The following is a 12952-nucleotide window of genomic DNA, read 5'->3' as shown; positions in this document are numbered from 1 at the left end:
TGAGCACTGACTCAAGTGCTGAAGAGACAGCTGGATCAAGCAGACGAGTTCCTGTCTTAATCATTTCGGCTGCAATAACAAAGTGCCACAGACTAGGTGGCTTCTCAATAACAGAAATTTCTATCTCACAGTTCCAGAGGCTGGAAGTCCAAGGTCAACATGTTTGGGTTCTAGTGAGGATCCTCTCCCAGGTGGCAGATGGCACGCTTCTTGTTGAATTCTTATATGGCAGAAGGGCAAGGGAGCTCTCTGGCATCCCATTTACAGGGGAATTAATCCCATCAGTGAGGGCTTCACCCTCATGAGCTAATTACCTCCCTGAGGCTCTGCTGACCAGTTTCATCACATTGGGGGTTAGGATTTCCACATATGAATTTTGGGGGGACTTAAATATTCAGTCCATTGTAGGTCCCTAGATCTTACGTCCCAGTGACTGCCCCATGTCCCCCTGGCACAGTCCCCTCCCCTCTCCAGGGTGTCTGCTGTTCCTCACTCTACCTGACCTGGCTCATAAAAGCCAATTACAAGTTTGAAATTTAAAACTGCTACCCCTTTTATGGTCACATAAGAATTCACCTCCTCTTCCCAGAGGGTATGACAATTAATATTTTTACCACAAATATTCATCAGACAAGATTTTCCAGAACTTTCCTTTTGGTAGTTTGCGTTATAGGAAAAATAGTTATAGTTTCTTCAACTATGAATTTATGATCCTTTTTCAAAGAATATGCCTCCATCCTCTTTCATTCTGATATTTCTCCCTTTGAGAATCACTGCTTTGACAATTTTATTTTAAAATACTCAGAAGTCACGTGTTCTTCCCCACCTTTATTTATTCCCAGCTACTTGCTCTGGATTCTTAGATATCTGACACCATTACCCCCAACGTAAGACTTAGAAACCTGCAGGTATTCCCCAGGGCTGTGTTCTGAGTTGTGTCTCCAGAGACCCTGCTAGTTCTCGGCTTTCCTGATTGTCTCCACAGGTGAGGGTTCTTAGGGTGGGCCCTCTCAGGGAGGAGTGGGGTCACACACACTGATCCCATTTCCCACATCTAGAGAATGCATGACAAATGGTTTTGAGTGCTTTGGTTAGAAACGTTTTCATTGTTTCAAAAACTATGAATTGTCTCATCATGGGACCAAACAGGTCAGCCTGAATGTCACATTTTTTAATGTTGGCCTGTGATTATATGAATTCAGTGTGGTGATATTAGTAATTTGATGTTGTGGGATATTTGGGGTCCCCATGGCCAGGATCCTCACTGAACTGAGATAACCTGATGATGTAACTGGCCTGTTGCTAGGATACCGCTTCCACACCTTTAGGCAATAACCTATTATTGCACTGTATGGGTGGAGGCAGAGATGCTAGTGCTGGACCTACTGCCAGAGAACAAGCCGGGTAATAAGCCCTTTCACCCTAAAGAATGTTTTGCTATTAATTTCTTTGGTCACATTGAATCCATAGCGAACTTACCAGGGGCTGAAACCCATTGGCAAGACAGCTGTTTATAGAGAGTTTTACCTGGCAGAAAAATATTTTTGGTTAATAAAACGTGGGACATAAATTAACAATGTGTTACTTAGCTACAGTTTGTTAAGTAGAAAAGAATATTTCAAAACATGGTGATAGTGGAGGGGATTAGGCCAAAACAAGTAGTAAGAGTAAACAGTGGTAAGTGGGATTCCTAGGACCCCAGATGACCCTGGATTCCTTCTGGCCTGGTAGTGGTCTATGCCACACGGTTATGTCATGATGCATTTTCAAAAGAATTCATGCTGGTATTTTCCTCTATAGGGTTTTTTTTTTTCAAATCTCACACTCATCCTTAGAATTTCAAACAATGAGATTGTATGGGGCAAATGATGAAGTGCCTCTTGTGCCCCTGTCAAGTTCGGTTCTTTCTCTCACTTTTTCTCTGAATATATAACCATGCTATTGGTAGGAAGTCTTGGCCACAAGCCTTCCAGGTATCCCCCCTGCCACCTTGTCTGCCTTCTCTCTTCCCCCAGGACCCCTGCAATGCAGCTGCTGAAGGGTTAAGATTGGCCCCAGAGGGCTGTCCAGTTTCCCACATAGGCTAGTGCCTGAGCCAACTTGTGGTTAAATATTTTTAATATCAGCCCTGAATTTCTCATATGTATAGTCTTTTAAAAACATAAATGGATCATATAATACATATTATTCTATCAGGTATTTTGCACTCTAACAGTATGCATGTCCTTGATGCCTTTTTCATTAGCATACCAAAATATACTTTAGTCTTCATAATGGCTGCAGTGTTTCGATGGAGAATCCATCATCATGCATTTAATCAATACTCAACAAATGGCCATTTAAATTGATTTTAATTTTAATACTACATGTAATGCTCTAGCAAAAGTCCTGATTACCACATACTTGAGGACTTAAATTTTGGTATGTGCTGCCAAATTGTTTTCAAAAAGGCTATTTGAAATTGCCCACTTTCCCATCCTTCGCTGGTGTCAAAAATCTAGTTCATTGTGGCCAATATGATAGTTTTAAGAAAGCATCAAATTGTCCTGTTAATTTTGGTGAGCTTGACTGTTTCACATGTAGTGTTTATTTTCTTATTCTGTGAATTGCCTAATAGCCTTGTCCACTTTTCTATTGGGTTGCTTTTCCATTTCTTATTGATAACATAACCATTTATATGAAGGATGCAAACCTTTTATTATCTTGCTGCAGTTTTTCCAGTCTGCCCTGGCCCACCATTCTGGGTTTGTTTCTGGATCCAGAGAGTGGGTCCTGATCAGGCTGACCTCATGTTTTCATTTTGCAAGAGAGGACAACTTTTTCCTGAGAAAGTAGTTTTTTTTCTGTAAGTGCACAGACTTCCTTCAAAGTGCTTTTTTCAGGGGATAGTTAGAGTGTCAGCTCTGCTTAGGGAAGAGGTTCCCCCTCAGATCCAGCCAAATCTTGACAAGTGGGCATGCAGGCCTTTTGATGCCAGAACCTCAGATTTTTCAAGAAAAACCAGCAAACCAGAGTTTTATGAAAAATCCCCCTCTGACTATACGCCTGCATATCTATACATCAACACTGTGAAAACCCAACCATACATCTCTATCTAAAATCAACTCAGGGACCATTAATGGCCAGCATCCCAGCATCAGGAGACCTATGTGGTAACACTTCAGATGCCCTTCCGGAAACTGGGATTAGGAGCGGGCTTCCGAGGTGTGATGCCAACAGCAGACAGCAGAGGGCACTCCTACCGTGTGCTGCCTAGAGTCTAAAGTCCACCTTCCATTCGCAGCAGTGTGTGTCCCGCTGTTGCCAGACACATTCCTAAGTGTAGGAAGGGGACCAGCTGTGACGGTGTCCCCGCTGCGTCAGGGAACAGGCGTCTAGCACTGGCCTGAGAAACAGGTGAGGGGCTAGAGGGCAAGATGGAAACTGCAGATCCTGAGAACCCACCGTCCTGTCCTCCCATCCTATAGTTAGGGCCCAGACACTTAGGGTGACAGTACTGTCCCCTGGACTAGACATCTAGGGCCAGTCTCCTTCGGCCTGTTCCTATGTCGTGGACCACACACTTGTCCCTACTGGTGCTGCCAAATCTGTGTGTGCTGTGGCAGAGGGTGGGTGACAGCTTCCCGGGGCTAAATGATCTAGTCCTTTATAAGCTCTCGGTGTCCTTGGGACCTAGAACCGAGCCTGGCACACAGCAGGCACTCACTAACTCTCGAATTTGAATGTTGAACTTCCCAGTTAAAGGAAGGGGGTGAAGGTTCCAGTCATGGGAGGACTTTGTTGGCTGAAGACGGAGTCTTTAGTGTTTGGCCTTATCGACAAGGTAGACCTGTTTTTCACAACAGCCCTGCAGAAGAGGGCAGGCACCCTGTTTACACATGAGGGAATTTAGGCTGATGGAAATGGTACCCACAAACACACACAGATACCCTAGAGCTACTTTCTACACGCTTAGTGATATGGTGGGAAGAGAGCTGAGAAGCAAATTCTCCAAGACCCCCAAATTTCACACTCAACTGAACTGGGGAGGACACACCACCGACTGCCCGGTCCTGGGCTGAGCCTAGAGAGGCTTCAGCTAAGTTTGTTCTCATAATGACCCTGCTTGGTAGAGTTTATTTTTCCCATCTTCAGGGAGGTTAAATGACTTGCTCAGGGTTACACATCCTGTGAATGTGGAATGAAACTATGTCTTTGACTCCAGAGCCTGAACTCTTCTCCCCTCTGATGGGTGGCAGGAACCGCTCGAGTGAAAAGCATGCCCTGACCAGGAGAGGAGAGGGGGGACAAGATTCCCCACCAGAGTAGAGAGCTTGCAAACTTCCCCACTGGGTCGTGGTCCCTGCTCCACTACTTCTTTTTTTATGTTTTAGAAATCGTAGTAAAATAAACACACCAAGGATGTTACCATTTTCACCATTTTCAATTTATAATTCAGTTAAGTACTTTTGTATTGTTGCACAAGCAACACCTTTATCCATCTCTAGAACTTTTTCCCCATCCCAAACTGAACCTTTGTGGCCATTAAATAACTCCTTATTCCCTAGCTCCCAGAGCAGCTCCTGGGAACCAGCATTTTACTTTCTGGACTATCTCTATGAATTTGACTATTCTAGGTACCTTGTGGAAGTGGAGTCATATAATATTTGTCCTTTTGTTCACTTAGCCTAGTATTTTCAAGGTTCATGCATGTTGTAGGATGTATCAGTTTCATGCTTTTAGAAGGCCTGATAATGTTTCATTATATTTACATACCACGTTTTATTTCCCCATTCATATGTGGGTGTACACATCTACCTTTGGCCATTGTGAATAATGCTGTTAGGAACATGTATGTACAAATATCTGCTTGAGTCCCTGCTTTCAGCTCTTTTGAGTGTATACCCAGAAGTGGAATTGCTGGATCATATAGTAATTCTATGTTTAAATTTTTGAGGAATCACCATTCTGTTTTCTGCATTGGTTGTACCATTATATTCCCACCAGCAAGGCACAGGGATTCCAATTTCTCCACATTTTTGCCAACACTTGTTCCCATACCCATGTGTTTTGGCTGCCCCCAAATACAGAGCTTGGCAGACAGAGGCTGCGGTGGGAGAAAGGCATTGAAAAAATTCCCAGAAACCTGAGTGTCAGTAAAGCAACCACTGGCTATGGGAAGGGGAAGGGATCAGGGAGGGACTGACACAGGAGAGAGAGCTCTTTGGTTCTGAGTTTCACAGTGGACCCATGGGGCAAGCCAGAAGGTTGGGAGGTGGACACACCCAAGGACTAGTGTGAGGCCGAATCGGAAACCAGGAAGGTCCCCTTAGTTTGGGGCCAGTGTACTGGGCGTCGGTGTAGAGAGTGCAGCTGCCCCAGCTTTCAGCAAGCCAGCGGGTTGTACCGGAGTGGTGGTGTGTGTATGTGTGTGTGTGTGGATGAGTGTGTGTTGTGTGTGTATGGTATGTGTGTGTGTGTATGTGTGTGGTGTGTGTGTGCGTGTGTGTGTGTGTGTGGTGTGTGTGTCCGTGTATGTGTGTCTGGGGGGGTGCTGTGCCTGTGTGCTGGGGGTGGGTGGGGGTGGGTATGCGGGTCTCTGTGTGTGTGTGAGGACGGGAGCACTTGCAGCCTGGCTGGGCTCTGCTTGGCCTCTCAGCAAGGGCTGGGAGCCATTCATTCACTTGGATCCTGGACTTTCCTAAAGGATCAAACGTGGCATTCCCTCCTTCCCTCTGCACAACAGACCTAAAAATAGCTGGTCCCAACGGGGCAGGGGAGAGGCTCCACCCCTCCCTAGGCGGCGGCGGGGCAGCGGTGGTGGGAGCAGAGACACCGGCGACCCCATGCTGTGACCTGCAGGCTTGCAGAGGCTCTCCTGTCCCCGGCCCCGCATGCCGGCAGCGCCGGGTTGGGCCGGGCGGGCAATGTCCCCTGCCTCCGGGGATGCCCGGGCCACCGAACTGGGGAAGCAACCCTGGCCCGCACAGCGGCGACGGTTCCGAGAAGGGCCGAGGCGCTGCGGGTCGGTGGAGAGACCGGGAGACGGGCTGGGGCCCAGACGCCGAGCCGGCACCACGGGACCTCCCTTCTCCCCTGCTGCCGCGACCCCAGGTGAGCTGGGCCTCCTGGGAAAGCTATGCCAGGAATCTGGTCCGGGAGGGGGCGTCCCCAGGCCGAGGGAGCGGTGCTCAGGCCGCAGGAGGTTAAACATTAGCGCCCTGCACGCCCGGCAGCAGACTGGCCGGGAGCCGCGAGCCAGAGCCCCTCGCGCGCCGGCCCAGCTCAGGCCCTGCCCCGCCCTGCACCTCAGCTCCTTGGGCTGCTCTGGCCGAGGTACCCGGGAGGAAAGCAGAGCCGAACCCCCAAGACTGGGCTTTCCGTGGTGGACGGCGTGGGATATTTACTTCTTGAAACAAGTAAAATGATCTGGGGGCTTGAGACTTTGAGTTCTGCAGGTAAATAGGGATCCTTCAGTAATGAGATGATGTAAAAACAAACACATCAGCACCTCTGGTTCCGTCCTCCTTGCACTCTGGGGCTGGAGTTTGGCAGGATGCAGCCATAGTGCTTGTGTAGGAGAACTGCTTTGCTCAGGACACAGGCCGGAAGGCCAGGCAGAGGAGGGGGTCTGAAGGGTGTGGACAGGGGCTGCTGTGCCCCCAGCATCCCTCAGGTCCCAGGGCCTGCATTGTCTCCTGGCATTTGATTTCTAACAGGACTTGGAAGAGAGGCCTAGTGAGTATGAGGTTCTCACACTGAACTGTCCCACTCCCATCTGCACACAGGGAGGGGTCCCCCCTCTGTCACAGCCCTTAACACTTGCCCCTGGAGCTGAGGACTAGCCAGTGAGAACAACCCCACCCAGAGAAGGCTGGTCCTCAAGCCAAGTGGCTGATAAGGGGTCTTTCATCAGCACCAAGGGTCTGAAGACATCGCCCTCATGTGGAAATATTTTTGGGTACCATGGAACTTGATAAAATGTCGCCATGAAGTTCTGTGCTTCAGGCTGGGAACAGGAACCTGAATTAACTGCGTAACAACCTACCTGAGTTCTGCCAGAGCTGGAGTTTGGCCAGAAGTCTTGTTGCTCAAGCAATGCTGACAGGAGCAGAGAAGGGGGCAATGAGGTGGGCCGTTCTGAACTGCCCTTTTGGCCCCTTGCACAAGACCCTGACCTGGGGAGCAGGGTTAACTGCCTGCAACGCCACCTGTCACTGGGCTTTGCACCTCTAGAGAGGTTCTGGGTGGGTCTGAAAACTTTTCCAAGAAGCAGTGACTCCTCCGTGGCAAAGAAAACACCACTAGATTCTACTGGGTTTCTTTTAGAATGTGAAAAGCAGTGTTAGTTTTTGACAATTCTGTACATGGGAAGATAGGTGATATCAGTTTGTAGTCTTCTCTTCAAAAATACTCCTGAGCAATGTTAGTTAAATCCCTACCCTGAATTTTTGTTTTAAAGAAAATCGTCGTCTTGGCAAAAACCTAACATAGACTTTGAAAACTATGGATGGTGTCTTTTAAAAACATCCCCTTAAAATTGCTGGAATGGAGGCCAGCTGCGAGGGAGAGCTGTGTGCCTGGTGGAGTGGATCTCTCTCTTCCTTGCTCCTTGATGGTTCTGGGAGTGGGTGCAGCCCCCATGATGGGCAAGAAAGAGCAGAAAGGGGGACTCTGTTCCATAGAAAACAACAAATCAACTGCAGAATACGTCTAAGGTCTCTAACAATGGCACTCCAGGAGAGCTCGTGGGCCACTCTCATCTCCGCTGGGGTCTCTGGCACTCCCTTGCCTACAGTGTGTGCACAGCCTGTTTGCAAACTGTGCGACAGTTTCCTAGGCAGCCACAACAATTAGCACTAATGGCGCGCCTGAGCTCCCTGAGGCGGGCAGCGTGGCAGTGAGCTCTGGAGCCAAGGCGGGCTTGGGAGTGATCGCTGAGGATGGCTGCCCGGGAAGGCTGGCTCTCCCAAGTGCTCCTCTCGGTTGCATTCTTGAGGACACAGAAGAGACACTAAGGGGACAGTGGCGGTGGTGTAGCGTAGCTGTCAGTTTCTATTAAAAAATAGGTCAGATTTTTATTGAAAAAGTCAGCCATTTTGTTAATTTTGTGGAAGTTGTCCTTGACAGATTACAGCTGGGCAAGTTACCGAAGAGCTATAAAGTCTCCAGGAATTGTTTCAGTGGGATGGCTGCCTTATGAGGGGGTGAATGCCCCATCGCTGTGGGTGTGCAAAGCAAAGGTGGTAGATGGACTTTCTTTCTTGGCTGTGGGATTGCATCAGCTAGAAACCATCTGTTCGGCAATGAAGCGAGTTTGGAACGCTAGCATAAACATCGCTCTTTTGGGTCCCACTAACTCATAACATTGGTCTGAGACTGAGAAGTTTTCTGGGATGCCTCAAAACATCTAGAGATGGTTCACCCAGCTTCAGATTTCCTAAGGGCAGCAAATCATTTCTGCCCTGTGTTTCTCTGTTCCCAGATGTGGGCAAAGCTAATTCAGCTCATTCAGCCTGGAGAAACCACGGTGTCCCTGCCCCTTGGGGGGTGTGGTTTCCTGGTAACCCGTGACACCCTAATAGGGCTTTATCTTGTGCCCGTGCTTATGAGGTCACACACTGTGGAGCTGAGTCATATTCCGCGAAGCTCTGTTGAGGTGCAGGGGAAGCTGAGTGTCTCCAGCACTAGCCCTGTTGCGATTTGCTATTAACTCTTTCAGCACTTGCAGTCTGGCCACAAAATCTCAGGTACTGTAATTTCTATCATGGGAAATAATTTGTGTATCACCATCATCATCATCATCAGTAGGTACTTAGGCATAATTCAAAAGCTTTGGAGTCAGACAGACCTTGATCTGAATCTTGGTTTCATTACTTCGTAGCTGAGTGGCTCAGGGCAGATCCCTCAGGTTTTCTGAGTCTGTTTCTGTGTTTGTTGGAAGAGGCAAATAATAGCTACATACAAGGCTGAGTGATGGCTAGAAATAGTACTTGAAAGGCTGACACAGTGCCTGGAACATAGATACTCAAGAAATGATGGCTGCTCTTAGCATCATAATTTTGAAATTCCCATTGTTCTGCTTACCTTTTGATGTCAGAGCCCTAGGACTTCTGAGAATTGGACCCTTTGGGTTCTGACGGAAGACAGGCATGATCAGTAAAACCACATGAACTCAGACCCCTAATTCAGAATTCTGTATAACTGGGAGTGGGGCTGCCATCCTCAGTGTTTACGGAATGTGCTCAGAAGGTAAACATAAGGGTTTCAGGGCTGCTTGGGGGGCAAGCTAGAGCACTGTGAGCACATCTTGACTGTCAGTGTGGGTTCGGGCCTCTCACTGGGGAGCCTGAGCCCGCCTGCAAGGACTCTTGCATGACAGGCTTTTATTAGTGGCCAGTGGGACTAAGCTATGGACACAGATAGTCCACAAACCCAGCATTTTACTAAATCTGAATGGCATTTTTTTCAGTGAATCCAAATTAAGGACTCTGAACTCCAGTCTTGTCTTTATCTCCATTCTTGCTGGTCCATAGCCTCAATTCTCCAAGACCCCAAGAATAGGGACTTTTTGAAGCAGATATTCTAAGATTTTGACAATTCTACTCCATTCAGTAGCAAACTGGGTTGCAGGTGATATGCTGGACTACAGTCGATAGGAAAAGCCATGGTCTCCGCCCTCTTGGAGCTCGTAGCTGGGGGAGTGGGCTGTAGGTGAAGGCAGGCAGATTGTCCTGGTATGGCCCCTCCTCAGCGCTCCCGCAGCCCCTGTCCTAGGTCCTGCCCTGGCACTTCCCGCTCCGTAGGGGATTTTTCTGTCTGTCTGGAAAACAAACTCAGGACCTGGACACCATCACTTACTAGTTATGTGACTGTGGGAAAGTTGCTGCCCTCTTTGCTCACCTGTAAGGTTTTTCATCGGAGTACTGGATTGTAGCGAGAAGTAAGTAGGCTAAGTCTTGGGAAGCCTTGTAACTGCGTGTGGAGCGTACAATTCCAGAACTATTTTTATCAGCCATGGCAGGGACTGCTGCCTGGGTGACCATCAGTCCTGAGTCCTAGTCCCGGTGTCTGGCACGTGGTGGGGGTTCAGGCATGTTCTGTTGATGGGACGGATGAATGAATGTTGCACAGCTGCCCCAACATAGACCAGACTATAGTAAGGGTGCCCGAAGGAGTGTATGCTCTGTGCTCTGGGAGCCCAGGGGAAGGGCAGGGAATTCTGACTGTAGGCTTGGAAGGGGTTTATGGGCAGTCGTGTATGAGCAAGGCTTGCAGCACGCATTCAGCTTCAGTAGGAGCAGAAGAACGTGGTGGAGGCTTGGTGCAGTGAGTGGCTAACAGCTGACTTTGTAAGCAGGCTGCGTGGGTTTCAATCCTGCCTCCGGCTGGGACAAACTTCTTCACTTCTTTGTGGCTGAGATAATAATAAATAATAATAATAATAACAATAGCCTCCTCGAGGGGTTAGTCTTTATAAAGCACTTAAAAACAGTACCTAAAAATAAATAGCACAGAGATATGAAAATGTGGACAGCAGGAAGCACAGTAAGAGGGAGATGCAGCTGGAAGGGTAGTTTGGAAACAGTTCATAGAGGCCTTTGAATATCTTTTTAATGAATTTGGAATTAGCCCATGAGGAACACATAAAATCCATTCCCATGTGGCTGGACCTCAATGGTGGCTGCCCCTTTTAAGTAAGGTGTATACTCCGCATTTTGCCACCATCTCCAACACTGCCTGCTGCAGTCATTCTGAATCATTAAATCTGGAGATGTGCATTTCTATCAAGGTCCCAGTTGATGCTGATGCTGCTGATCAGGGAGCACACTTTGAGAACCACTGCCTACTTGTATCTAAAACACTAACATGGGGAATCCGTTGCCACTAGCATGTAACTTGTACTGCAGTTTCTCTTACACCTGGCAGGCATGTTTCCTGCATTAAATGCTACCTTCCTGGCCCTGGTGGAATTTGGATTTACGATATCTAGTAAAATCAGCATTGGAAGTCTGGATATAGAGGTCCTAGGAGACAGATGGGCCAGTGAGAGATTTGGGGGTAGCTGAGGCTCGGCCTAAAGCTGGCCAGTGGTTGTGGAAGCTAGGGTCGTGTTTGAGCTTATCCCCTGAGTGTGAGCACAGGGAGAGGTGGGTCGTGGGTGAACAGCAGAGTATCACAGGGGTGCTAGCACACCCTGCCTTAAAGGAAGGGTGACAGGGTAGCAGCTGTTCAAAGGAGATGCTGGAAGGCGCATTCGAAGAAGTGGGTGGAGAGCTGCTGATAAAGCACGAGAGTCTTATTATTAGAGAGGAGACTGCGGGCTATCAGCTTAGTAGCCAAAGCTTAGTTAAAACAGTTTTCAGGTGAGCTCCCGGCCTGTGGGGCGTGTCCCCTGGGGGAGGCAGGTGTCCTATTACCCTTGCACATGGCATGCCTGGTCACCGGCTGTTGCCCCAAGGCACAGCTTGTTGTGGCAATTGTCTCTGAGGCTCCAGTGACATGGTTGCAGCTTGGAGCTGAGCATGGTGAGTATCATGTCACCAGCCTCCTCTTTTTTTTTTTAAAATAATGTGACGCCATAAGTAGAAATGTGCTGGTCTCCTCATGGTCATGCTGGGGGTGCTTGTGGCTAGGTGATTTTCTTTTTGGAGTGTGTGGAAAGAGTATCAGAAAGGGAGGCAGGGGAGTGATGAAATGGAAAAGAGTTCCAGACCAGGCTAAAGAGTTTGGACTCAGTACCGTGGCCACAAGAAGCCACTCTGAGCTCCCATGTGGGGTGCAGGTGTGAGGTTAATATACCTGGGGAGTCTAGGGCCTGGCGCCGGGCCTGGCCAAGTGGCCACGCTGTGAATGAGAGGGGAGTGAGTGATGAATGTGTTTGAGGGATAAGAACTGATGATCTGATCAAAGCAAATTTTAGACAAACAGGCTCGAGATGTTCAACATCTGCAGGCTCTGGAGTAAGATGCAGCTCTGGCTTCCCCACCTAGCAAAAGGCACCAGTTTCCTTGTTTGTGAAGTGGGAATAGTAGTCCCTGGAGTTCGTGTCCGTCACAGAGGCCAGCCCTCCTGCACCGAGCTGCTCACTCCTGAGGGCCTTCGCCTCACCCCTCCTCCTGTCCTCAGAGCACCCCTTGGGGGAGGCTACGGCAGGCTCTCCACCCTGCCACTGCCTCTCACAGTGACAGACAAGCTCAGGGAGGCCAAGGCCTGTCCAAGGCTCCTTCTCCTCTTTGCAATCCCAGTCCCACCGTTTCTTCAGAGCCTTTCTCCTTCATATAGAAATGGAAGTATATATCTATACATATCATACCTATTCATGTATCAGTACATGAAAAGCCACCTTATTTTTATCAATAGCTGTGTAGTATTTCATTGTATAGAGATACCATTTGTATCCCCTATTGTGCTTTATATTTTGCTTTCTTGTACTCTGCTATTACAAACACTGTTACAATGATAATCTTTGCACAAACACCTTTACACACTTGCATGAGTTTATCTGTAGGATAAATTGTAATTCTTGGTAGTGGAATATTTCATTTTACATTCTTGCTGCTATTGTCAAATCACTCTCCAAAGAGAGAAAATAGTTTTTATGTCCACTAAGAGAGTAGAGAGTAGAATCTGAGTCTTTTGATGACAAACTGAAGCTCTTTTCTAAGCCATTAGGTTTGAAGAAGAGACCTTGATTGGATGAGCACTATCTGTGCCCAGAGACACGGCCACTCTCTCTTTTTTTTTTTAATTTTTAATTTTGGTATCAATCTAGAATTACATGAAGAACATTATGTTTACTAGGCTTCCCTCTTCACCAAGTCTCCCCCACGTACCCCTTCACAGTCACTGTCCATCAGCATAGTAAGATGCTGTAAAATCACTACTTGTCTGCTACTCTGTGTTGCACAGCCCTCCCTGTGCCCCCCACACACTATACATGCAAATCGTAATGCCCCCTTTCTTTTTCCCC

General features: G+C 48.0%; 1 protein-coding gene and 1 long non-coding RNA gene across 4 annotated transcripts in view; one reads left to right on the top strand and one right to left on the bottom strand.

Moving 5' to 3' along the window:
- Window positions 1-12952, top strand: part of DZIP1L (DAZ interacting zinc finger protein 1 like) — a 51378-nt gene that overhangs the window by 1055 nt on the left and 37371 nt on the right. Inside the window, exon 1 of one of the 3 annotated variants that reach the window (XM_057497946.1) lies at window positions 5805-6093. The exons of 1 other annotated variant lie outside the window; for it this stretch is intronic. In XM_057497946.1, the coding sequence (XP_057353929.1) occupies window positions 5926-6093 (168 nt within the window). In that variant the 5' untranslated portion in view covers window positions 5805-5925. Of the gene's footprint in view, window positions 1-5804; window positions 6094-11489; window positions 11508-12952 lie in introns of those variants that run through there. One more of the 3 variants, XM_057497951.1, reaches the window with a different exon arrangement.
- Window positions 8613-9972, bottom strand: LOC130682878 (uncharacterized). The gene is made up of 3 exons (XR_008996279.1): window positions 9883-9972; window positions 9067-9115; window positions 8613-8741 (listed from the first exon to the last, which is right to left on the bottom strand). It is a non-coding gene; the product is annotated as an uncharacterized LOC130682878 (long non-coding RNA).

This window comes from Manis pentadactyla, chromosome 1, assembly GCF_030020395.1.
Source record: "Manis pentadactyla isolate mManPen7 chromosome 1, mManPen7.hap1, whole genome shotgun sequence".
Taxonomy (NCBI): domain Eukaryota; kingdom Metazoa; phylum Chordata; class Mammalia; order Pholidota; family Manidae; genus Manis; species Manis pentadactyla.
Note: the sequence above shows the minus strand (reverse complement) of the source record. Positions and strands in the feature narration are given on the sequence as shown.